This window comes from Emys orbicularis, chromosome 13 (genome assembly GCF_028017835.1).
Source record: "Emys orbicularis isolate rEmyOrb1 chromosome 13, rEmyOrb1.hap1, whole genome shotgun sequence".
NCBI lineage: Eukaryota > Metazoa > Chordata > Testudines > Emydidae > Emys > Emys orbicularis.
The window spans coordinates 41,871,640-41,899,288 of NC_088695.1; the positions used below are offsets into that span (position 1 = coordinate 41,871,640).

Sequence of the window (27,649 nt, forward strand, 5' to 3'; positions counted from 1 at the left end):
ACTTACACATGTGCTTTATTTTAATGCACCATGAGTAGTCCATTGAAGTTTCACAGGGCATTAAGTTAAACACACACAAAAGTCTTTGTGCAATTACAGTCTTATAGTGCAATAGTACCCAAAAGCACTAATCAGGATTGAGGCCTTACTGTGCTAGGCACAGAGAAAGCACTGCTTCAGAGCTCATGGCAAATCAAAAGACTCAAATCATATTTAAACAATCTTTAGCCCTTCTCTGGGGCTCAGCTTCTACCCCTCCTAGGCTCCAGTCAGTCCCGTCTCACCTTCTACTATAGGTCCCTAAACCATTGGGTTGCAGGGTAGAGGCCCCAAACTGCCCCCTTTCTTTCTTTCTTTCCCAGGGTCTTTTCCCACCTATGCAACTCAACCTCCTCACTGGCCCTTTTCTGGCTGTCTAGCGAGCCTCTCCCTCTTGAGCTGAGGAAGCACTCCCAGATTGCCTCTGAATGGCTACAGACAGCCATTGTACATACAACAAACCTGGTTCTTAGACATGTGCTCCTCCAGCATGTGACCCAGCTATCTTTCATTACTTTCACCCAAACTTGGCACAGTGAGCAAGCCCAACCCCCTTAGAGGGCCAGCTCACTCTGACACTGATGGTGCACTGTATAGGCACCCCAGGGTGATTTCAAGGCGCAGGAGGGAGGGGGAGCATGTGACCTACACTTCTAAGGAGAGGCCAGTTACGACCATCTCCTCTGGGACCCCCCCCCCCACCTCACCCCCAGCAATACAACCCCACCCCGAGATGACTGAGACGAGGCTACTTTGCATTTGCAGAAAGTTTGACCTCTATTGCCTCCTATTTCTACCTTCCGTTTTTACGTCATGACGCTATGCGCGCTCCACCCCCTTTTCATCAACGTGCAGGCGGCGCGAAAACCCAACTGACAGCGACAAGCCCCTGCTTCGCCGCTAGACCTCGTGACTTTACGAAGGGAGTAGGCGTGACCAGTTGGCGCTTAGATCACGTGACCCTAGAAAGGCTAGTCCCTGGGGCAGCCCGAGCTGCGCCAGCATCACGTGATGCTGGAAAGTCTTGATGTGTAGTCCTGCTTTGGTCACGTGGGCCTGTTGGCCTCGCCCCCTTCTCGCGCCGGGCTCTCTGAACCTGTCCCGCGCGCGCTTTTCTGCCTGGGTGCTTCCGTCGCGCGTTAATTCCTGTCAGGCGGCTTCGGCCGGGCCGGGCGCTCTTGCCCCATGGCTCTGGGGCAGGGGTCTCCCTGGGACTGAGGGATCCTGCTTCCCCCCTGCCGCGGGGGGGGATGGTGGGGAGAGTGACCATGGCCGCGGCGGCTACTTCTGCCCCGGGGAAGGACAGTGACGCCCCGGTGAGACACCCGCCCCACGGGACTCGGGAGCTAGGGCCCGGCTGTGGGAGGGAGGTGCTTTGGGGTGGGGTTCATGGCGCTTGCGGGGGCTCTGGCGTTGAATTGCGGGGGGGTGGAGGGCTCTGGGGTCGGGAGTCCTGCTCCTGCTGTTGTGGTGTGGGTTTCCCGTGGTATGGGATTGCACTTTACAGATGTCCTGGTTCTGTGGGGGTGTATGTTTCATGCTGGTGCTGCATCAGGAGTTACTGTGGGGTGGTGGTGGTGGTTGTTGTTGTTGTTTTACTGTTTGTAAAACTTCTCCAAATGCTAAATATTATTGAGCTAAGACATGAAGATTCAACATGAAAATGTTGTCCTGTTGCATCCCACCAACCCAGCATCCCAGTGGTAAATGTCAAATAACAACTGTTACCTTGAATTTATACGTCACTAATGCTACCGAAGTTATGGCTCAGTCTTTTTATTCATAATGTTTGTGGATTCCCTGAAGGCTGAACGAGTCCACTCAATTTATCTCCTACAACAAAAACTCTAGTGTAGTGTAGCCTGTTGTTGATATTTAAGGCCTCATCTACCCACAATATTTTAGCTTTTGTGAGTGTGGTTGATTTTTACTGAAATAGATAATTTGTACACCCTACTATAGAAACAGTTATACTGGTATAAAGATGGTTCCTTATTATATTATAGCTTATTCCCCTAATTTTATGGTAATAATTTGTACCGGTATAAGGACCTTTATATTAGTACATCTGCATCCACTCTAAGGGGTTGTACCACTTTAATTATACTGGTTTCCAACCAGTATAAAGTAGTACAAGAACTGAGTGTAGACCATCCCTTACTATCAAATTCATAGGCAAATGCAAGAAGCATAACAGTTTATTACAAAATAATGACATTTGTACATTGTGAAGTTAGTTCAGTGATAGTATGACAAATAAGTGGTACTGCTCATATATTGGAGAAAGATGTAACAGATTATTTTCTATTTCGTGAAAAAAATTAGAATGTAGTTTCTCTTCCTTGAGACATATTTTAATATTAATATTTGCATTTCAATAGTGCCTTTAGGCCCCAATCAATATCAGGTTGGACTAGGTGCTGTACAAAGGGTGCACTTTGGTCACTGCCCCGAGTCATAGATAATTTTTCTGGAAGATAGGCTTCCTTAACTAAGGTAGTCCAGGATCCTTTCAGAGTTATTTTAGGCCCTGATCATGCAATTAACTTCATGCAGGCAGACCTCTGTGCAGAGTTTCACTGAAGTCCTTGTGGCTGTGCAGAGGTGCAGGGGTCTACTCTGCAGAGTGAATTTCAAGTGAGCTTCCCTACCCAAGTTGCTGGATAGCTTTATCTAAAGTTGAAACATCTGTTGAAATACATATGAGCTTTCCTTATAGAAAGACTTGAATTTTTCTTTTATCCTGTTAAATAGTTTGGCAATGTACTGTTCAGTATTACCACCTTACATACCTCATTAGTCTAAGTAACTGTTACTCGTTGTTAAAATTAATGTTGAATTTTTTTACTTGTAGCCATGCAAGAAACGAAGAGAGGAAGATCCCCCTATAAAAACAATTACAAAATATTTTTCACCATTAGCAAGAACAGTGGATAAAGTGTCACCACCAAAATCTAACAACATATTGGATTATTTTAAAAAGACTTCTACAAATGAGAAGACCACCTTACTCATTGGAGTTGGAGAAAATAAAATAAACCAGTCTTACCAGCTGTGTGTTGATGATGGTAAAGATTGTAAATCACCTTTGAGACCTTCTTCAAAATCTTTTTCAAAGCTGAAAAGGAGAGGGAAGAGAGTTAATTTAAATAGTAAATTAAGAGATATTAAAACACCTGAGAATCAATGTGTGATAGAAATTAATAGCAATGACAGTACAGATGTGATGAAACCAAAGGAAGAGTGTTTAAATACAAGTTTTATTGCTAACAGTGCTTCTGCTCTACTTGCCCAAAAATATGTAGAAGAATTAGCAATAAATAATCAGCAAAGCAAAAACTCTTCAAACACTGTCACCTGCAGAAAAGATGCTAAGAAAACTGGATCGGAACTAAATGTATCAAAAAATTACATTAAAAAATCAACGAAGAGAAAGCACAAAGATGATACTGATTTGTCTGAAAATTCCTCCTCTGAAAACCAGCTGAATGAACAGGAACTAAAAGATAAAAAACAAATCACATCTTCTAAAATAATTGAAAGTAAGAGTACTGTAAGTAATTCAAGCCTTGAAGTTAATGTGGATAAGACATCACAGTTAAATGATAGTACAGTCACGGTGTCATTTGAGGACTTTTTGAAAAGTCAAGGAGAAAATAAAGTGGATCAAATTCTAGAAACCAGAATGCCAACACTAAACAATTTTATTATAGCAAGTGAAACAGACAAAAGTGGTAGTACCAGTGACCCTGAAAATGGCGAGGAGTCTCAGCAACTACCTCTTCGGACAGTAACTGTCCTTGCACAGATTCATCCCATTCCCCCCAAATCTCCCTCTCTGCTAAAGGAGCAAAAGGTTTCTAGGAAAATAGCTTCTATCTTTTTGAAGCAAAAAGGGTATGAAATAGAAAGAGAAAGCAGTCCATCTGTTTTTGAGATTGAACAGACTGAACAAATGACTCAGAAAAGAAAATCTAATGTAGTTATAGAGGAGGAAGAATTGGAGTTAGCTGTACTAGAAGCTGTAGGTCCTGAAGCTGTGAAGCCAAAATGTACTGTAGAAGAAAGACATCAATTTATGAAAGCTTTTAGACAACCAACATCTGATACGGTAAAAAGTGGAATTAAAAAAATACCTGGAAAACTGAAGGAAGTCAGTGAAAAGCCTTCAAAACAAAATGAGGGAATGGAAGAAAGTGAAGCAGCCTCAAATACAAGACATGAAAGTGAAATACTAAAGGATTATATTGACAAACATTCACACTGTGGTACCAAAAAAAGTAGTACTACTAAGGAGAGAACTAATATGCTTAAAAAGAAAAGAAAGAAGGTTTTGGAGACTAAAGAAACAAATGTTCCAAATAGTAGTGGAAATAACGAAAATACTGGGGCTAATGCTCATATTAAAGAAAAAACCTTAGATGATATAAGAATCTTATCACATCCGAAACAGAACGAATTAAGAAGGAGCCTAAGGCAAAAGAAAATTGAAACCTTCAAAAACATTACACCTGAAAAAGCTAGGATTAGTAATACTGTTTCTGAAAATGCACTAGGTGATAGTCCCCTACATGCTTCCACACCAAAATCAAGCAATAGATCCTTGAGGAAAAGTAACATGTATAAGGCTGAGGTGATTACAGTACCCTTTGATGCAAAGAGCCCAATAAGGTAAAAGTTTGCATTTTTAGAATATCTGGTATATTTTGCTTTGGTAAATAATTTTTATCTACTAGAATGGTTGCTTATTTGTATAAATTTCAGCATTAAAGGCGGGATATAGATGGTAAGTGGATTGAGAAGCATTCCTAGGTTTCCTACAAACTAGCGGGCCGGTTGAATAGCAACATGGAAGAACTGAACTTTTTACTGGTCTTAGAACTAGTAGAGCCCTATGCTGCAGCTGCTGTATATACCTAGACCTTTGCAGCATCAGATCCTTAGTCCAAGTCTGGAGATTCATTTCTTCCATAGATGAAAGAATATTGTTACATTCTGGAGCATGTTTTCAGTTTTGGCATATGGGAAGATGTTGTAACTTCTGCTAATCTGTTGAAAAGCAGATCACAATAGGTGAGTAGAAAATGGTATGCAAGATTAAGTATCCTCAGACGGCTAAGAATTCCCTCTTATATTTACCCAAGTCAAAATTCTGATTTTTGTTTTTTTTCAGGTTTTGTTTTTAAATCAGTGGAATGGGATAGGGAAGCAAAAGTTCCTATTCTACTGTAGAATAAATGAACTACAGTAACTTGACACACTTGGAAATATTCTCTCTCTGACATGAATGTTAATATCACTTGGGTGTATGTCTGTACTCAAAGAAAAAATACATTTAGCTCCTTTATTCATTAGGATTTTTGCATCTGTTGATAGGAGTCAGTCTTAAATTCCAGTGAATCTGGGGTGGAGACTGATGCCTTCTTTAAAAAAAATTAATTTCATGATGTTTTTCCTTGTTTAGAATGAGGTTTACTCGAATTAATGCATCTAAAAAATCTGACAAAGCTGAAGCAATGGAAAATGAAGAATTTACTCCAAGAAATATAAAGGTAGCTTAAATAATCAAGTCTGTTATGTGTGTGTTTGAAAAGTCACTTGTAGAACATTAAAGTAAATAAGTGTAGCACCTTCTTGTTCCCCATTGTGTAAAGTTAATCAACTAAGACTTGAAAAATCCATTCACCTCAGGTGCACTGGTAAATGAGGGGACCTAAATTTTTAATTATTACAGAACTTACGCTAAACTTTTAAAAATAAAACTTATTTGGAAGATTAGTGTAATCAGATGCAATGTCTGTCTGCAGGAAGATGGGTCCAGTGGCATTAGCTTTACCAAGATACATCTGAATGAAATGGGACTTCTGTTTTACTGCTGTTACTCACGATACTGTGGACAGCAGTAAAACTCTCAAAAATCATATCAGGTTCCTGCTGTAGCTTGGGAAAAGCATAAGTAGCAACTGAGGCATGCACTGGAATTCTTAATTAGAGGAAAAAGACCCAAATACTGAAGGCTGTGGGGAGGAGGGAAAGATAGAGTTGTCTGTCAGGAAGAGATATCAACATCACTGAGGAGGCTGTGCAGGGATATCAAGAGCCAGAAAGCTCCTTCTCTAGCTGCTCTGAGGAAGGGAGTGAAGCTTCAATTATAAGGTATCTTCTGACCAGAGGCTGATACAAAATACAGAGTCTCTGATCAGGGCCCAGGGATAGCCTCCTTGCAAAACTCAGCATCTTGTTCCAAATAGGCAAGGTTGGGCTTCTTGTCACCAACCAAACCTCACTGGCGGAGCCTCCCAGTTTCATTCATCTCTACTTCTGGCTCATAGGTTTACGCCTCCAGCATGGGTGGGCTGAATTTGGTTTCAGGTGGACAGATAACCAGTATACAGTTGTGATGATGATGCAGTACCTTAGTCTTGAACATGTTTCAGTAGGTGTGAAGCTGCTTTCTACAACGTACCTGAGAAATCTTTATCAGAATGATAGTGTAGTACAGTTATATGGCAGAAACAAGCCACCTTAGACTTGGCACTACCTGGCATTCTAGTTGGCATTTTCAGCAGCAGGAGCAAAGATTATTCAGAGACCTAAGTACCTCCAGAACTGGGTTGATCATATTGGGTGCAGTACAAGAAAGCTTAAATTATTATTGTCTGTGCTCTACTTGTTTGTTTCATGGATAAATTACAAAATCTCTTTTTGTGTGGCTGTCAGTTAGGCGCCTTTCATGGGCGGTAAATTATTTTTAATTCAATGTTTATATCTTGTCTGCTCCATAGTGTCTGCTGCTGTTCCACACTTAATTTTTTTTTTTTTAATCTTTAATGGCAATCCCCTCCCTTCTGCTCTGATAACTTATGCGGTGTCTTTGTAAAAGTGGTATCCAGTGATAGCAATAGACTTGTAAGAGTTATGGTCCTCATGATGATCACAGTTTAGCCAATATTCTCTATTTTGGGGAACAACCTATGGCCTGTGTCATACAGGAGATCAAATTAGATTATCACAATGGCTCCTTCTGGCCTGCAAATCAATGAGTCTTCTGATAATGTGCTTGTATAAAATGGCACCAAATAAGATTTCCTTTAAGGAAAAACAATGAATCCCACAATCATTTTATTTCCTTGTAAATTGTATGCCACATGAGCTTTAAGAATGATGTAACTTATGTAGACTGATTTTTATTTAAATGTAGAATATATGGCTATAAATGGTCAGGCGTTTTTGTTATTTTGTACTTCGTTGATAGATGAGCTATACTTCTAAAAATATATCCAAAGCTAAACAATTGATTGAAAAAGCAAAGGCCATACAACATAATAGATCAAAGGCTAATGAAGACACCCCAACACCTGTAAGACGCTCGTCTCGACAGCAAGCTCTTGCTGAAAAGAAAAAATTCCAAGAAAATGAAGTAAGTTTGCAAATTTTGAGTAGTAAGTCTCATTTAAGCAATAATTTAGTTTTAATTTCTTACCCTATGTACATATTTCTGCTATGGGATCATGTGAAGTGAATGGTGATGATGTGGTAGCATAGTTTTGGTTTTACACTATTAACTGGTATGAGCTGGGTCTGAAGATTAAGGGATCATTCCTGCAACCATATGGGCTGTGGAATCAGACTCTAACAGGACATAGCTTACTATAGTGTTCTGATTGAGGTTTTTACTTTAAGTAAAAAATGTCAATTTTATTAACAGGAAACTGGTCATTTACCCAGAAGATGCAGGATCTTGGTTTCTTTAATATCCCTAGTAGTTACAACCAAAAGGGATGGGGCAGGCCAGAAATATATGACCTATACGCATAACTGTTCCTAAACAGAATGACATCTCATGGACAGTTTTTGGAAAAAAGTTCTAAAATCATACCACTTTCACAATGTTCCTTAATTCCTTTTTGTAGGAAAAAAGCTCACTCGTGTACTTGCTGCCTGAGTTGATTTTTTTTCCTGTAACTTACTCTATATACCCCTTTGTAGGAAACACAAGTAGAACTATTACATAGAGCAATTTTTGAGCTTTGCAACAGTGTCTAATTTATCAGTTCCAGCAATACCTATCATTAATTGGTAGTGTTCACAATTGGAAACAGTAAAAGTAACAATTTGGGGAGGAAGTTGTATTTCATTTTTTATCAATTTCTTTTTGTTTCCTGTCTAGGATTCAGTAATAATTTTAGACTCAAGCCCAAGTAGTACCACTGCTTCTACACCGAGTGTGGAGAAAAAGCAAAAGAAACTTCGAAGTTTAAATGATGTATTAGGGAAAAAATCTAGAAATATGAAGGTTACTAAGAGCTCACACGGTAATTGGATTTAAATAAACGCATTTAATTTTTATTTCAATGTATAAAGTGCTAATATTGAACACCAAGACCTACTTTGACTTCTGATTTGTGTGCTACACTAATATATAATTAACAACAAAGAAACTATGTGTATATGTCCTCTTGACAGTGTCCTTTAAATAGAGTAGAACAATTTTGGAAATCTCTAATTTAAAGAAACTAAAATAATTTCTGGTACTCCACCATTCCTCTTCGTCGTCCTGCTAATTTATGTGGTTTTTATAATCATACTTTTATACACTTGTACTGAAGGAGAAGCTGACTATGCACAAATTACTGTCTGACTCAGAAGGTAAAAGTGAAACTAGAGAAAAATATTTAACAGTGCTAAATAAAATATTTTTAGACAGAAGTTTTTAAGTTGACAGTGTCTCTAGAGCGAGAAAGCTTTAAGGGAATTAAGTTACAGAATAAGTCTTTCATGAAGAAAAGTATATTAGATTTTAGGAATATTGCTATACATAACACAAAAATATCTAATATGGAGATTAAATTAGGATGAAAACATAACCGTAGCAATTATTTGGATGTTAGTACTAATCCAGATCTGCTTAATTTTTAAAGGAAAAGTAAGAGCCCCGCCTTCATTCCTGGGCAAAAAAGCTCAAAACATTGCAGATGAACCAATCCTAATTTTTGATGAAAGCAGGTCAGTCCAGTACAAATTGTGTATGATTTATGAGAAATGTATTGAATTCTTTCATGGTCATATTGAAATACCCAGGTTTTTTTGTAAGCCTGTCATGTTACATAATATTTAAAGTACACATCAAAGTGTAGTAAAAATGTTTTGGGTTTCAATATCAATTGGTATGTTACATATTAAAATGTTACAGGCTGATTTTTATACTGTTGTTGTTGTTGAGTCCTTTTATGTTGCTCAAAATCTAAACCTGCATTTAGTTAATAATGACTGTAATATGAAACATCTTAGAATCATAGAACTGGAAGGAACCTCAAGAGGTCATCTAGCCCAGTTCCCTGCACTCAAGGCAGGACTAAGTATTATCTAGACCAGGGGTAGGCAACCTACGGCACACGTGTGCCGAAGGCGGCACGTGAGCTGATTTTCAGTGGCACTCACACTGCCCGGGTCCTGGCCACCGGTCCGGGGGGCTCTGCATTTTAATTTAATTTTAAATGAAGCTTCTTAAACATTTTAAAAACCTTATTTACTTTACATACAACAATAGTTTAGTTATATATTATAGACTTATAGAAAGAGACCTTCTAAAAACGTTAAAATGTATTACTGGCACACGAAACCTTAAATCAGAGTGAATAAATGAAGACTCGGCACACCACTTCTGAAAAGTTGCCGACCCCTGATCTAGACCATCCCTGACAGGTGTTTGTCTAACCTGCTCTTAAAAATCCCCAATGATGGAGATTCTACCACTTCCCTAGGCAATTTATTCCAGTGCTTAACCACTCTGACAGTTAGGAAGTTTTTCTTAATGTCCAACCTAAACCACCCTTGCTGCAATTTAAGCCCATTGCTTCTTGTCCTATCCTCAGATGTTAAGAAGAACAATTTTTCTCCCTCCTCCTTGTAACAACCTTTTATCTACTTGAAAACTATTATCATGTCCCCTCTCAGTCTTCTCTTCTCCAGAATAAGCAAACCCAATTTTTTCAATCTTCGGTCATAGGTCATGTTTTCTAGACCTTTAATCATTTTTGTTGCTCTTCTCTGGACTCTCTAATTTGTCCACATCTTTCCTGAAATGTGGCGCCCAGAACTGGACACAATACTCCAGTTGAGGCCTAATCAGCGCATAGTAGAGTGGAAGAATTACTTCTCGTGTCTTGCTTACAATACTCCTGCTAATACATCCCAGAATGATGTTTGCTTTTTTTGCAACAACATTACACTGTTGACTCATATTTAGCTTGTGATGCACTATGATCCCCAGATCCCTTTCCATAGAACTCCTTCCTAGGCAGTCATTTCCCATTTTGTATGCGTGCAACTGATTGTTCCTTCCTAAGTGGAGTACTTTGTGTTTGTCCTTACTGAATTTCATCCTGTTTACTTCAGACCATTTCTCCAGTTTGTCCAGATCATTTTGAATTTTAATCCTATCTTCCAAAGCACTTGCAACCCCTCCCAGCTTGGTATCGTCCGCAAACTTTATAAGTGTACTGTCTATGCCATTATCTAAGTCATTGATGAAGATATTGAACATAACTGGACCCAGAACTGATCCTTGCGGGACCCCACTCATTATGCCCTTCCAGCATGTCTGTGAACCACTGATAATTGCTCTCTGGGAACGATTTTCCAACCAGTTATGCACCCACCTTATAGTATCTCCATCTAGGTTGTATTTCCCTAGTTTGTTTATGAGAAAGACATGCGAGACAGTATCAAAAGCCTTACTAAAGTCAAGATATACCACATCTACCATATCTTCTTAAAATATGCCTTAGAACTGTGGGAACCAGGAAGATGAGTGTATATTCCATTTTCCGGTTTGTTACTCTTAGTAAACCTTAGTGTTTAGCAGAGATTGTAATATGTAAATTATCTGTGGCACTGTTCAGGGCAACTGTACCTATATTTGCACTCAGTGGTCCAGCAATGGCACCCACTCTGAGGTTTTCGGCTCCCTTGTCCACTTCCTATCTCCCATCTGACAGGGGTATCTCCAGGCTGAACAGTTTCCTGCCTTCAGTGTATTATTCCCAGAAAAAGACAGTCTGTTCAAGCAGGTTTCTTTTTGCCTTCTTTTTAGAGAGTAATAACAGTGCAGTTGCCCACAGTTATAAGTTACCACACAGTTCTTACTAAGCAAGCATATTTTATTTTTACGGTAAAAGCACGACAGAGAAAATATATTAAAAACAATAAAGAAACTAAATGCATGCTAATAAGCTTACCAGAGTTCAACCCCTCATAAAAACAAAGGCTCTGGCAGAAGAAGTCCTTCAAATCCCACCTAGGGTTTTTTTTGTGTTTCATGTTCATCACAGATTCTACCCAGAACAAGCACCCAGTCTTATGGGGCCTCAGTGGGCTGAAGTCTTTCCAGTCCTTCCCTAAGGACGGGGGCCCACCATGGACCAGTGGTCCTTTCCTTTAGCTGGGTCAGAACAAAAGCCCTGAGTCATTTGATCACCAAGTTATTTATCCCTATGTCCTTTCTTTGTTTGTTGGTCTCTAAAGAATCCACTTTGAACCTTTGACGAGACCATGGATAGGTAATCAGCCAGACAGTGGGTCCCCACTTCAGGGCGAAACTTCAAAGGTCTGATAATCAGAAGAATTATGCTAGCATATCCCCCTTCTCCTAGAGAAGTTATATGCAATTTCACAATAACACATAAACAGTATCATTTTTAATACAATGGATACCACAGGTATTAAACTTAATTCAGCATTGCATATCTGACACAGTTTGGAATGTGTCAAATTGCTGGTAGGGATAAGTAAACTTTATTCATATTAAACGCTGTTGTGAACTCTGCATGCTTGGTAGCTTGATTGCTTTTCATTGTCACTTATTTTATTTAAAGCCAAGATACATCTGAAAATTCTCAAGACGATGAGCAGTTCAAAGCAAAACGTGAATTTTTGATGAGTGGTTTGCCAGAGTCTCTAAAAAGACACATTGCAAAGAAAGCAGCGGTATTAGAAGCATACTCTGTGGCAAGTTGCTGTTTTCAGAGAGTTGTCCATGTACAGCAGAAGGATGATTGTAAGTTTTTATTTGTCTGTGAGCCTGTGTAAATTCAAGTAGATTGCTAGGAGATCTGTGCTGAAAATTAAAGTTTCAGAGACCAAGCTTTTTAGTATAACTATGATGGAATAATTGGCAGCTCCTACTTTTTCTTTGTGTTGCAATAACAAAACTAAATAAGTTTATTGGCATTAAAAATAGTCTTGTCAAATACAGATTTTAAAACAGAGCTGAAATACTTCAGTAATATGGAACATATAAATTCATAAGTAGACAAATAGCATGTTTAAAAGATATAATTCCTAATAAAATAGGACTTGAAAAAACTACTTATTTAGAGAGTAAAAATCTTGCTTTTGGCCAGGTGGTACATGGAAGCAGCTGATTCTTTTCTGAAAGGAAATGGGATAAGAAAAAACAGAGCAGCCCAGGTGTGAAGATGTTGCAGTGTAAATTAAATAGGCTTGGCTTTGAGGGTATAGCAGTTACTTCTCACTTGGTCTAGGAGGCTGAGTTCATGGATTAAGTACTTTTTTTCTTAACCATCTTTTAATTCTTACATAGGTTGTGTGGTGTGGAGGTTGACATCACCGTCCTGTCCTCTTCTAACCAAGCTAAGAGAACTAAACACTGAAGTAACTGATGTCACAAAACTCACTATTTCACTTGGTGAATTCTCAGATATAAATTCAAAACCTAGTGGCAGCAATTCTTCAATTGTGGTTAGTATTTTTAGTCTTTTATTGCTATAACTAAGGGTCAGTCAAAATGGTTTACATTTTCAGGGCTTTTGTTCTTTTACAAAATCCTGTGGCCTTAATTAAGGCATCTGCCCATGATTAATTTATTTAACTCAAAGTTGGTTAATGTAGCTTGCTCCTTCCTGTTATAGCATGTCAGAGGGTATGTAGTCATTGTGCTTAACAAACTAGTTAAACAATTCTGCTTTAATAGTGAAACTTTTCATGTAGGTTTATTTGGTCAATGCTTTTGGGTATTTTGAATGGCTTTTTATTTTATATTTATTGCAGTTGTCTGGACAGAGACCAGTTTTTCCCAAAATACTAAGGAAGTATCTGTTGGAAGAGATCAGATCTTCTAACTCACAGTTTCCTGTGAGAAAAGTTTTTTACCAGTTTCTGAAAAAGCAAACTGAACATGTACTTTTCAAAAATAAAAAACAAGGTTAGTGATGTATATAACTAAAACTACTGATATAGAAACAAGTAAATTTCAGGACAATTTAAATGTTTTTTAAAATATATAAATAGAAACATAATCTGAATAAAACTACAGTAATCTTATTTGGGTCATTGTGATTAAAGTATTTCTAAAATTTTAGGAAACAGTGAGAAATGTACTGTATCAGTACATTTGAAGTTTTGAAATGATGTAATGCATTTTATTCTTTGTTCATTAGTATGCATGAAAGAACATGAAACTACAAATTCTGAACTAGAGCAAATGCATTCTGAAAATCAGGAAGAAACCAAGAGGAAAAGAAAAAGACCCGAAGACCACAAATCAAAACGAAGAAAACAAACTGATAATGCAGAGACTGAATTAAAATCCAAAACTCCCAAGAGCATAGTTACCCAAGTATCCTGTATAAAGCAAGCAGACACAGAAAAAGTAACACACATGGAAACAAATAAACCCCAGAAATCTGATGTTAAAACAATAGAAGACAGTGAACTTGGATCAAAATTAAACCCTGTCTCTGGTAACTTTTTACATTTGCTACTTAAATTCTTAGAACATGCTCTCATACTATTAAGTGAATGGACCTAGATGGGGCTTATGGAATCCCCACAGTGTGCTGCAGAGAACAGTTCTAAATGGTCTCTTTGGCAGATCCACAGGGGGAATGGAGGAGAGTTGGGAATCTCGTCAAATGGATAAGCCACTCTGGAGATAATGACTTAACCACAGAATGGAGTGATTTAAATCAAGCCAGTATAAATCATGATTTAAATTACTTGCTTTACTTTTTAAATATTGACTTCAATCAGGTTGAGACTTTGTAAAACTAACTTGAAAATTTGTACTATTGCAACATTAGATGAAAATTTGTAATGAATGAAATTATAAATGCTGTTTTATTGTTGTTTTTTTGTAAATGTCACTACTGGTAGGATATCTTACTTGAATTTTACAAAATGGCTATAGTTTTGTAACGAGAAACCAAACTATTGAAAATTAAGGCCATCATCCTGCAAATAGGTTTGTAATTTTACTCACCTGAATAGTGCCATTAACTTGATTGCAAACCCTGATGGACGAGCTTTCTTGACATGTGGAAGTTCAGTATATCAGAAGGTAGTGTTGGTTGCAAATGTAGCAGAGGTTATTTGCTTATCAATTTTGTGTTAATTTGTGCTGTTCTCACAGCAAGGATATTAATGAGGTCCTAGATTTCTTTTTCACTGTAAATAATCATTTTAAATGTGAAACTTTTTTGCAGAAAAAAAATCTTTCAGTAAAATCTGAAATTCTATTGACCACTAGGAAACTAGTTAAAGAAACAAAATATCCACTATAGAAAGACTATATGAAATGGGAAGAAAGTAAAGAACGAGTAACATCCAAATAAAATAGCCAATTTTAATTTTAAAAAAAATGGTCACTGATTTTTTTAAAAATAATTATTTTCATCCTGCTTAGCCCCATGTGTATGTGTACACACACTCACACGTACATTATTAGGCCCAATAAAGGGGTAGCTGGGTGAAATTGAATGGTCTGATATGGATATCCCTTCTGGTCTTAAACTCTATGAATCGATGCATAGAGACTGTCATGAACTTGGACGTTTGTGTGTGCATGATCCTCCAACAGTGTGAATTCTGTTCTTTCTTTTTCTTTGCCTTTACCCCCCAACTTTCATGTAATCCCCTGCACACAGCCCACTTACTCAGGCTGTGCGCAACGACCAGCGTTTGACTCTAAGCACTTGTTGAGAAGTGTCTTGGCTCTTTTTTGCTTGTGTGAGTTGGTCCATTTTCCCCATCTTATTCTCTTAATTCCAGTGTTCCTCCAAAAAGCCTGCTATAAAATTGAACTCAACTTGCTTAGTTTTTCTAGATGCAGAAATGTTTAAAATGGACAATTTCTATTTTCTACGCTATAGGTGGTGAAAAGGAAGATGTGCTCTGGACAGAAAAATATCAACCTCAGGACTCCGGTGAACTTATAGGGAACTCAACAGAAATAAAAAAGTTACACAGGTCAGATATGAGAAAATGTATCCTATTATAAACCTATCATTGATTTTAATGAGGATTTTTGAGACTGTCCCACGTGGCATTCTCATAAGCAAGCCAGGGAACTGTGGCCTATACTAAATTACTATAAGGTGGATGCAATACTGGTTTAAAGACCATACTCAGAATAGTTATCAATAGTTCACTGTCAGATTGGGAGGATGTCCCACAAGGGTCTGTCCTGGGTACAGTACCATTCAATAGTTTCATTAATGGTTTGGATAACAGAGTGGAAAGTATGCTTATGAAATTTGCAGATGACATCAAGGTTGGACAGGTTAAATATTTAAAAAAAAAATTCTAACTATAAGGATAGTTAAGCACTGGAATAGGCTTCCAATGGAGGTTGTAGAATCCACATTGTTGGAGATTTTTTAAAACAAGATAGACCAACACCTGTGAGGGATGGTCTAGGTATACTTGGTCCTGCTTCAGTGCAGGGGGCTAGATGACCTCCTGAGGCCCCTTCCAGCCTTACATTTTTATGCTTGTTGTCTTAACAAAATAATTCTGAACATCACAATACTTGGGGTCTTTTTTAAGATCTGCAGTGTTTAGTATTGTGTTGCAATAAGATTTTTGCAATACTGTGGGAACAAGCTTAATGCCAATTGATATAAAATGATCCGCTATCCCTAAGTTATTTTATGGTAGCGCAGGGGTCGGCAACCTTTCAGAAGTGGTGTGCCGAGTCTTCATTTATTCACTCTAATTTAAGGTTTCACGTGCCGGTAATACATTTTAATGTTTTTAGGTAGTCTCTTTCTATAAGTCTATAATATAGAACTAAACTATTGTTGTATGTAAAGTAAATACGGTTTTTAAAATGTTTAAGAAGCTTCATTTAAAATTAAATTAAAATGCAGAGCCCCCCGGACCGGTGGCCAGGAACCAGGCAGTATGAGTGCCACTGAAAATCAGCTTGCGTGCCACGTTCGGCACACTTGACATAGGTTGCCTACCCCTGTGGTAGTGTATTGGAGTCTAAATCAGGATTGGGGCCTTCTGGCACTAAAGCACAACAGACACTGAATTTCTAGATTGGATTCTGGATGGAGTGAAATGTTTCCAATATTCAGGCTTTCTAGTATTTCAGTAAATTTAATTTTGTCAGATTGATAGCAGTGGGGACTGAAATCTTTTATTTATACACAATGGGCATAACGTGCAACAGGAGTCAGAGCTCTCCCATGGTTTTTTACACATATGCCTCAACCTGACAGATATATTATAAAATGGAGATTATTTTCAGGATGGAGGATGGTTTAGTCCTCATGATCATCCAATCCTTTTTGCTCTTCTTTTGAGACTGCCTAGATGGGTGCTAGTTATTGTGGTGGCTCTTCTGATAGGGACGCCTAATTTTTTGGTTGCATCTATCAATGGAGTTTCCCAGCACTTGTCCCCTAATGATGAAACTGCCTCCACAATTCATGTCTCAGAGACCATCAAATAGTTGTTTTATGGTAATGATTTTTGTTACAACCATTTGTGCTATATTAGAACTTTTCATTTATGATGCAAATGAAAGGCTCTGTATTTTAAACAAATGGTAACTAATTGCAGCCCAGGTCGGGTGGTGACTAAAAGATGTTATCTGACAAGTGTTTTGGGGACCTGTAGTAAACCTAATTGATCTTCATCATGCTCCTAGATAAGTGTCCGTGACTCAACACCACTAGGACTAACAGCAATCTTTGTGAAGAGAACGTACCTTTAAAATGCATGTTTAATATTTAGACCATCCTCTGTAATCATGGCAGTTTGTCAGTTTTAGTAATGGCATCAATTGTGCCTTAACAGTAAAATGCAATGTTTCTGGGGAATGAATAATTCAGATTGTGAACTCAACAAAACCCTAACAAAGACATACATTGAGTGTTTTACTAAAAACCATTTACTTTAGAATAATAAACTACTAATCGATCTGTTTGATCAGTCTCACTATTCTCTGTGGTTTATTTCAAATACTTCTTTGAAAAAAATGAATATAATTGTTTCTACAATTGGCTTGAATAAATGGAGAGTGAAGAAGGAATCCTTGAAAAGAGTTCTGAACTATTCCATCTGAACTTGGGTCAGTTTATTGAGTAATATTTAATATCTCCTGGGTTTTTTTTCTGTAGTTGGCTGAAAGAATGGAAAAAAAGAGCTGATTGGGAGGAAAAAAGAAATCAGAAGAATGAAAAAGATGACACAGAGAGTCAGCAAGGTGCTGGAATTTTTCCACATTTTGCAAAATACTGACTTTAAAAGACGTACACTCTTTGTTTGAAAAATATTTTAAATTGTTTTTTTTTGAAATATGGAAAGTATTCTGTGTTCACACTGTCTTATTTCCCTCTGATGTGAAATGGCTAGAATTGATAATGGTTAAAATGATTATTAAATTGTTTCCTTTGGTTGAAATAATTGTGTAGATTCTATGGACAGCATGGATTTTAAAGATGACAAATCTGAGAGTGAGGAAGAGAATACTCTCTGCAATACTGTGCTGATTACTGGCCCGTCAGGTGTGGGAAAGACTGCTGCAGTGTATGCTTGTGCTCAGGAGCTTGGTTTTAAGGTGTGTTTTTAATCTGCTTTTCTGATTTGTATGTAGAAGTATAAAAACAACTTTTTAAATAAAAGGCACCTGAATTCCCTTTTAATAAATTATTCTTGCAGATATTTGAAGTTAATGCCTCTTGCCAGCGAAGTGGTAGACAGATCCTATCTCAGCTAAAGGAGGCTACTCAGTCTCATCAAGTGGACAAACAAGGTGTAAATGCACATAAACCTTGCTTCTTTAACAGTTGTAGCAGCACTAAGTCCCCGAGTAAGTGTGGCATTTATCTTACCTTTTCCTTTGAGGCCATCAGAAGGAAGCTAAAAGACATTCATATAAAAAGTGGTAAACTCAGTTTTGTCAGACTCTGAATGTTTTTGCTTCACTGGTTCAGGCCAAAAAAAACCACCCCACTCTATTTACTGAATTACACTGTTTTACAGTGACTTTTAATTTGATTATCCCCAATAATTATTTCTGCATTGTAGAATAAGTGCTGCAGCACTTGTATGGGATGTTAACCATAGGTGAATTAACAAAAACAAGAAGAAAAGTAACTATGCGTACTGCTGCTTACGTTAGACTATCTTGTACTACATACAAAATAGCTGAACGAAACCCTGTTGTCAGTTTACCTGAGAAGTATTTGAGAAGTTGAAGGCTAATGTAAACCTTGTCTTTCAGAAAAAATAAATTCTCCCAGGAAAGCTATTTCACCAAGAAAACCTCCACTTTCACCCAAAGGAACAGGATTAAAACGAAGTTTACCCCCTAAAACATTAGCAAATTATTTCAAAATATCTTCTAAGCCTGAGAGTAATGAAGAAATAGTAAAATCTCAAGCAAAAAACAAAGGTAGGTATTACTGTTTATAATGGGGTTACTCTGTTTGGGGTTGGAAAAATAGTTAGATTTTAAGATGATGTAGTTCAAAAGGAATTTGGGGGAAGTTGTCTGGCCTGCGCTGTACAGGAGGTCAGATGAGAGGACCACAATGGTCCCTTTTTTCCTTGGAATCGATGAATCATACTGTCTGTTTCCTTCACAGACAATATAATGCAAGAGAGCATGATAAGCAAATGTATATCTATACCTTAAACCAGTGGTGGGCAACCTGCGGCCCGCACCGCATCTCACAGCTCCCATTGGCCGGGAACGGCAAACCGCAGCCACTGGGAGCTGTGGGTGGCCGTGCCTGCAGACAGTCAAAATAACAAACTGTTTCACAACCTGCCAGCAGTTTACCCTGACGGGCCACGTGCAGCCCGCAGGTTGCCCACCACCGTTTTAAACTGTTTGTAGGCATTCTAACATCCCAACTATAGGCTAGCATGTATAGAAATGGATAACATGAAATATTGAGGAATAATAATCAGCTACGACACAGACTAGACAAAGCACTAGAAAATACATTATTTGTATCATAGTAGTTCCTAGAGGCCCCATCCAAAATTGGGGCCCCTTTCTTTAGGTGCTGTATGAACACGTAATAGGAAAGGGTCCTTCCCTGGAAAGGCCCAGTTACTGCAAACACTTAGGGCATGGCTACACTAGAGAGTTTACATGGGCACAGCTGCACTGCTGTAAGCTCTCTAATGTAGCCGCTCTAAATTGAGGGGGAGAGCTCTCCCATCAGCTTAATTATTCTAGGCCCCGGGAGCAGCAGAAGCTATGTTGGCAGGAGAAGCTCTCCCGCCGACATAGCACTGTCCACACTGGCGCTTATGTCGGTGTAACTTATGACACTCAGGGGGGTGACTTATATATGTGCTTTACAAAGTGAGTAGCCTCATTGACTTCAATAAGACTGTTCACTTGTGGAAAGTTAAGCAAGTGTTTGTCTTTGCAGGACTGGGCCTATGTATTCTGATAAAGAATAGGAGAAAGAAAGCATTACAGCAGCCAACAATCCTGCATGGACTAGATATCCTAATGAGTTTCTCCTATCTAATTTTTATTTTTAAGAGTTAATGCACCTTGGGCAGTCAGCATTTCCCAAATAGTCAGTAATCCCCAGGAACCTATGCAGATCATTGTCCTCTAGAGACATCAGAAAAGAAAATAGGTGTGTTTGAATATTTATGTTGATGCAGTTTTTTTTTTTCCACTTCATACATACAGGGCATTGCTAGGGAACTAATGCATTGTACAGTAGCCTATTAAACTGCTTGAATAATCTTTTAACTTTACATTAATCTTATGGCTCATTCTCTGTCTATATGCAGCAAATACTCAGAATTCCACTAAAGAAAAAGTGGATATTCAAACTAAGTCAACAAACAAGGAAGTGGGAGGAGAGGAACCCAACAAAAAAAATGCAACATCTCTGATACTCTTTGAAGAGGTAAAACTTAAATATGTCACTGATGTGAAAAATTAATATTTCAGTCATATTTATTTAAGTATAAGGATTATTATCCACCTTTAAACTAATTCAGCTAGAGGTCATTTCACCCATATAGGTATTTCTGAACCAGACTTGCAAAAATTATCCCAGATGAAAAATTTACTAATTTTGTACCACGATGATTAAGAGTGAAGAAACCTACTTATATATTTATCCACCCATCAAAAAGTTACTCAGAGTATGCAAATTGACAAATAAAATTTTGCAAGGCTGTTCTAAACTAAATTTCTTTAATTCTGTCAAACCTATTAGATTCTTATTTAGAACCATAAATACAATGTGTGAAGTTTGTTTTTTAAATTCTCCAAGTACCAAATAATGTTTAAAGCATTTCTAAGCAGGCATTAAAATATTTTTTTTTCTTTTTTTTTTCATATTTTAACATAAAGAGCTGAATGGCTTTTATGACACTTCCGCCACACCTATCCCTCTCCCCCAAATAAAAATAAAATTTTGTTTTGGTTTAGAATGAGCGTGGGAAACTACAGCTCAAAATGTAATTTGGAGAAAGTTAGTGCCCTAACAATAACATCACTACTACAATGCTATAAAATATTGCAAAACTTGAACATATAAGACTTTGTCCTAAAAGCTTTAGGTACAAACTAGTGGGTTTTATTTGTAGCAACTATATTTCCTTAGCTTCACTGTGTTTAGGTGAAAATTATATTAATGGTAAAAGCTGGACACTGTTAAAATAAACTACATGATTTTCCATAACTATGAAACTATTACTAAACATTTTCCACTTTATTTGTACTTTCTATAGGTTGATATAATATTTGATGAAGATGCTGGATTTCTAAGTGCAATAAAGACATTCATGGCCACTGCAAAGAGGCCTGTAATTCTTACTACAAATGGTGAGTAATACTTATTTCAGTAATGGGACTCTGCAGATGTAAGGGTCCACCTGGATAAATCTGATTACAGTATCAGGGTCAGATAGATTAGGATGGAAACATTAATGCAAAGTTAATGTGTCTGGCGTTCTCTATTGAAACAGTAACAGTGTTTTTATATTTACAAAGGATTATTTTACAAATGGTATATTTGAATATTAAGGTGAAGACACTGCTGTTTTCTTGATGGCTGCTTTAAAAAATAAGGAAAAATAGTTCTGAAGATATAAAATTTCACAAGGTTTAATTTTGTCTTTTGTGTAGATCCAACTTTTAGTTTAATGTTTGATGGTTACTTTGAAGAAATCAACTTTAAAACACCCTCTTTGGTAAGTCTTTTTCTTTTGGAATACAGATAATGTTAATATATTTTAGTTTAGGATTTAATTAGCATAACTGAAAACCTAAAATTTGAGTTTGTAACTTTTAATTTGTAGGTTTAACAAGTTATATGTAATCCATTATATTACCACAGAAAATGGATTACTTTTCACTTCTGTACAAGGATTTATTTTCAGACTAAAGTAAACAATTTCATACAAGATACAGAATATTTTATATCTGTAGAAGTTCCATTTTAAAGACTTGATTTTGCCAAAATTAGTGTCAGTCACTGAAAGAACCTTACTGCAGGGTATTTATATAAAAGAAACAGCCCAATATGATTATATATATATATATATATATACTGGCAAATAGTTTTAATTAAGGCCAAATGTATATTAAAAAACCTATTTTTTAAAAACTTCAAAAAAAAATTAAAATCAGACTTGAATCTAATGTTTGAAAATAAAATATTTTTGTTCTTTTCCCTTCACTTTCCAGTCTTTGGATTTTAAATCTGCTAGACCACCTGCTGATAAGAGTTAATGGAAAGAAAATCCTCTAGGCCAAATGTTGCTCTGTAAATACTACTGATCGTGGGGGCCCTCCATGGTAATGAAAGAGGTCACCGTTAGGTGTTGAAGGAACCCATGCAGAAGAATTTACACTCCCATTTGCTGTGAAGTCCAGTATGGTGATGCCTCCTTCTGTGTACACACAGTAGGAATTAGAGTTGGGTTTGAGGATCACCATTCTGTCTACCAGCAATTTTAGTCCTCTTTGCCAGAGAGAACACTAGATAGGAGGGAATTTCTTGGCTTATTACAGTATACAAAAGTAATTTGCTTCTAGTGTGACTAGCCATGGTCTGAATGGATAATTGTGTTGTCTTTCAACGGGTTTTTCTCATATGTTTTATTCTAGGTAAACGTAGCTAGCTATCTACAAGTGCTCTGTTTGGCTGAGAATCTACGAACGGATTTAAAAGACTTTGCTACTTTGTTAACCACAAATAACTGTGACATCAGACAAAGTGTTCTTTATCTACAATTTTGGGTTAGGAGCGGAGGTGGATGCTTGAAAGAAAAAGGTTTAGCACTGCATGGTAAGTTGATCTAATTTTAAAGAACAGCCATAATATAACAAATTAAGATTCATTCTAAGATGAAGATCTCTTACACTTTTTATGAAACAGTTCTTAAAATACCATTGAATATGTGACCGTTTTCTGACAGAAGTCTAGACAATCAACAATTTTACTTTAGGCTTTTTTCTCACAGTATATTTACAATAATTAAGGGACTGGAAGTTTTGACGTCTGCATTTATTGCACCTGTTTATTGCCCTTCACAATTGTGTCTGAGATTAAGGCTTTTCATGGTTATTACCCCTTCTCATTCTTCTTATGAGCTACAAGAGTGGGCAGAGCAGAGAGCCAACCTAGTTCCCTCTCAGCATAGGGAGTTAGGCAGCCATGATTATAGGCACCTCGGACTGCAGTTAGACCAACACAGGAGTGCTGCTTGGGGAAAAAAGGAGAGGGGATGGGGGCGGGGGCGGGGGCTGGGAAGGTATGGATAAGATAACAGACTGGGAGAAAGGAAGAAGGGGGAAAAGGCAAAACCTGGCCCCAAAAGGAAGTGAGGATTTTCAGTGGATGAGGAAGAGTCTGGGTAGGTCTAAAGTGCAATTTAAAAAAATCCATGACTAGCCCATGCCAGCAGGCTTGGGCTAAGGGGCTAGTTAATTGAAGTGTAGATGGTTTTTGGGCTTGGGCTGCACCCCGGGCTCTAGGATTCTGAGAGATCGGAGGGTCCCAGCCTGAATGTATACACGGCAATTAAACAGCCCCTTAGCCTGCGCTCAGCAGCTCAAGTCAGCTGGCTCAGGCCAGCCTTTGAGTGTCTAATCGCAGTGTAGATATACCCTAAAGGGGGACAGAAGGAGCAAGAAGCAGAGATTGAGTTGATTGCTTACAATGGAGAGGTAGCAAAGGAGGAAGAAGGGGAAGGGAGAGATTTGGAAGAGTGAACAAACATGGGTAAGGGGACGTCGGTAATTGGAAAGTCAGTAATATTCAAAATTACAGTAAGAAGTCAAAATATAAATAGGATTGATTTTTTTAGCATGCAAAAGAATGACCTGAGACAACAAAGGGATAATTTAAGCACTGAATTTTCATGCACAACTTGTTTACTTTATAAGTAAAACCTAATATCTTCTGTGTAGTAGGAAGAGAGGAGCCAGAAGGAACAGATCAGATAACTTGTACTGAAAACACTGGTTCCGAGAATGATCTTCCTCAAACTGAGATGGAGCTTCCAAAATGCGATACTGGCTTCATAGAGACTTTGCTCGGCCTTAAGAACATCTTTTTGCCTTCAGAAGATTTGTTTTCATTTCTTAAGGTATCTTCATGATTAGGTCTGGTTGCTAATATTTTGAATTAATTTTATCTGAAACATATGTGGATTTGCTATAGCTCTTTATATGTTCTGATGATTTTCTGTAGCATTTATAGCAAACACAATTATCTTACAAAAATGTTTAGCCACAGTCTTCAAAAGGTCTGCTTCAGGGATTATGTAAAAACCAAATTGGGAAATCCTCAGTAACCCAATAATATACAATCCCTTGGCTGATTACTACTGAGGTGTATGTGAATAGGCAGCTTTGTGTAATAACATACTGTGGTTCATATTTCATTTATTAAAGCAATTATGGTAATACATTGTTTTTACAGCATAAAATCACAACAACAGAAGAATGGAGTAAACTGATACAGCTGCTCACAGAATTCCAGATGAAGAAAGTCGATTTTATATATAGTAACCTTGAATTTATTCTGCCTTTACCAGTTCATGTTCTTCCAGGGCCAACACAAAATTCTAATCCTTCATTTAAAAGGACTACAGCACATTCTTCATATGACATACCTCTTGATAGTGATTACTCTGAAAAAGCTACCCCTGTCAAAAAGCCTAAAAGGATGAAGCACCAGAGAAAGATTGCTTTATTGGATGATAGTGATTTATTTGATACTGAATTGAACTACTCTGCTGAATTTATAACTTTGCCATCAGACATTCCTGAATCATGCTTGGAAGAAAACAAAGTTGGATTAAAATTTATGATGAACGAAAAAGAAAAACAATTCAACACTGAAATCCCAGAAAGGAAAAAAAGCTCTGCTCTTGCGTCTCATTGTCTAAATTCACTAACTGAATTTGTGGAGAACATGTCTTTCTTAGATTGCTGCCTAAACACTAATGTAATGAAACCAAAAGAGTTTTGTAAAAATGAAGGGTTTAATTGGACAAATGGCAAGATTAAAAATGGTCTTTCTGATGAGTTTAGTACAGAAAACATTGATTGGTGGAGTTCTCAAAGTTGTAGTGAACTAAAGGCAGTTGTAGAAGCACTCAGTTTTAATAAGTGCTCTACTAGTATTTCACAAAGCATGGAAGCCTCCTTGAACCCCTGTAAAACACTAGGAAGAGATCAAATTGAGGAAATTACTCTGCATATTTCAAAAGACAGAAATGATGTATACTTTGGTCAATCGGCTGATCTAAGGTAAGACTAAAACCTCACTAACATACATTGCAATGCAGTACAAATATCAGCTGGGGAGGGGAAGGATTCACCAGCCCTCATCCCACTAATATTTGTACTGTTTCTTGGATGTGGACTTGTGCATAAAAACAAATGGCCCAGTATGCCTATTGTTAATTTTTATACACCTCAGAAAGGACAGTGGCAAGATATTTTTCATTTTTAAGAACTTTTTTTTCTAATAGTAATCTATACTTAAGATTTTTTTTAAAGTCCTCCATTGTTTTGAATCAACTGGTTATAATAAGCTTGCTCATGAGTGTTAGCACTATTCTGGTCTGCTATAAAAATTGAGTATTTGCCTGGAAAAGACCACACATTTTAGAGAATTAAGTGGAATAGGCAAACTGATGCTGCCTGCAAGCCTAATCCTGCAAGCTCTTATGCATGTGCATAACTTTACTCATGTGAATAGTGTCATTGTGAGTCCAAATTACATGCATATCTTTTGCAGGATTGGGGCCTGAGACCATTAAAACTAGATCAAATGTGGATATTTTTGTAGTATGTCTTTTAAAATCAAGAGAAGAAAAACTTTGAATATGGCATTAGAGCAAATTGTCTTTATTAATGTTAACAAGTATTAATATAAAGGTTTGATTTTAGTCTAAAACAGAGTAATCACCTATTATACCAACTTCTGTCACATATGGTAAAGAATACTTAACTACTTAACTAATTACTGTAAAAATAGATACATGGAGAAATAAATCTTCTAGCCATTCCAAATTGTTTTAAAACAAGTCACTCTGCCTGATTGAGCTCAAATGTAAAAATGTGTTGACATGTATTTAGATGGTATCAAAATGACGCAAAGGTCTAAAATGGGCACACGTTGTGACATGAAAAAATTAGTGTGATATAGTGTGAAGCCTGTATTCTGGCTAGCCCCAACACAGGGCTCTTTGCTGCCAAGAACAGATGTTTGGGGGGGGAGGGGTGTCTGTGTCTAACATAAATGAGGACCATGCCTAGAAAGACCTCCCTCAAAACTTCTTTTCACGGATGAACTTGGAGAATCTGCAGAGCAGAGAGCTTCTGTCTTGTGGTCCCTCCTCTGGCTGTGGCTTTTTTTTGGGGGGGGGGGGTCTACACACAGCCTACAAGTCAGATTTTGATCCTAAGATTCCTGGAGTCATAAGATGATTTAGTACTGTGTAATAGACATAGTTTGGGGCATTTTTGGATAGTGACCAGACATGCCAAACCCGCGAAAAAAACGCAGAAATGGGGCTTGTTTTTGGCTTAAGTGGCTTGTAGTTTGTTCTAGCTTGTTGCTTCTTTTTTTTTATCGGCTCCCGGCAAGGGGGGGAGAGAGTCTGGGGTGCACAGCAGGCCCACCACAGTCCCAGACTGCACACCGGGGGGATCTAGTCACAGAGTGTTGGGGTTCTTAGGGATTGGCTTGTTTTGACCTTGTTTTGAAATGGGATTAGCTTGATTTTTTTGGCTTATTGTGAAAGCTGGATGCCTATTCACTGCATGAAAGTTGGCAACTGTGATTTCTGTGGAGTTTTAAATCAGTGTTTTTGATCCTCATGGAGTTATACTGGTACTTTTGTGTGTTTGAACAAGAAATAATAAGGATTCATTCTCCTTCTTTTCAGCATTCACAGAAAAGCACAGAAGAGGCTGGAAATCCTCAAAACTGTATTTTCCACTAGAACTCCTTTAAGCCTGGTTAACAGGCAGGCTAGTATAACTGAATACCTGCCCACCCTCCGCAATATTTGTAGGTCAGAGAAACTTAAAGAACAAGGGAAGACTAAAAGAAGGTAGGTTTAGGTTTACCCTAATCTCTGTTACATTTTAGCATGATAGTGTTTAGTAAACTTTAGAAACGTTTATCAAGTAACTTCATCAAATGAATGCATGAACAGTTTGTCTCTTAAATGTGCTGCATTCAAAATCATTGCCTAATTTTTGAAAATGGACATTATCAATCCTCTTCTGTTCACTCTGATTTCTTTTGACAGGTTCCTGCATTATCTTGAAGGAATTCATCTTGAAATACCCAAAGAAACAGTTTACAGTCTGGCAGCTGACTTCCCTTAAAATATTTTATACGAGTAGTGTCTTGTACAGACTGGTCTATATGGTACTTTGATTTTACCATATCATTTAGTTTTTATTGTATATTCAAAGTGATTTGTATATTAAATCTTTGAGTATTTAAAAATGCAAACTGTATATTTCTGCTGTGATAGTATTGCTTTCCACAATCCAAATGTGGGTTCTTTTGGTGCTTCTATCTACCCCAAGTGTGTTCAAAAGCATTTAGTCTATCTGTGCACCTTTCGGGACCACTTTATAATTCTTTCCTCTGATTGCTGCCCTCAAGGTGCACTTTCCATTAAGGAGAATTAATCCATGTATTGGGTAGCAAGAGGTGCTTGAGTAATGAACCATTGCCACAAGTTCCACTCAAAGAAAGTGTTTTTCCATGAGAAGACTGCTTCATTGGCATAGGCAGTGGTTTCAGCCTGGATCTTCAAAAGAGTTGCCAAATAA

At 37.6% G+C, this 27,649-nt stretch overlaps 1 protein-coding gene across 1 annotated transcript; it reads left to right on the top strand.

Annotated features, from left to right (window-relative positions):
• Positions 1-1,285: 1,285 nt before the first annotated feature.
• On the top strand, positions 1,286-27,193 carry ATAD5 (ATPase family AAA domain containing 5). The gene is made up of 23 exons (XM_065415616.1): positions 1,286-1,355; positions 2,894-4,710; positions 5,504-5,591; positions 7,295-7,459; positions 8,210-8,354; positions 8,961-9,045; positions 11,916-12,097; positions 12,644-12,801; positions 13,111-13,264; positions 13,500-13,802; positions 15,210-15,306; positions 17,469-17,554; positions 17,763-17,908; positions 18,010-18,160; positions 18,575-18,745; positions 20,116-20,234; positions 21,067-21,160; positions 21,464-21,528; positions 22,448-22,628; positions 23,753-23,931; positions 24,267-25,099; positions 26,746-26,913; positions 27,115-27,193. Exons 1-23 carry the CDS (start codon positions 1,290-1,292, stop codon positions 27,191-27,193), a joined length of 5,532 nt encoding a protein of 1,843 aa, XP_065271688.1. The 5' UTR covers positions 1,286-1,289.
• The last annotated feature ends 456 nt before the right edge of the window (positions 27,194-27,649 follow it).

What these genes read in the sequence shown, in the direction of transcription:
- ATAD5 (XM_065415616.1), top strand. Translation starts at nt 1,290, where the DNA reads ATGGTGGGGAGAGTGACCATGGCCGCGGCGGCTACTTCTGCCCCGGGG. An exon ending in CTAATTTTTGATGAAAGCAG is followed by an intron (nt 9,046 to 11,915) that starts GTCAGTCCAGTA and finishes TTTTATTTAAAG; the next exon opens with CCAAGATACATCTGAAAATT. An exon ending in ATTTGTTTTCATTTCTTAAG is followed by an intron (nt 23,932 to 24,266) that starts GTATCTTCATGA and finishes TTGTTTTTACAG; the next exon opens with CATAAAATCACAACAACAGA.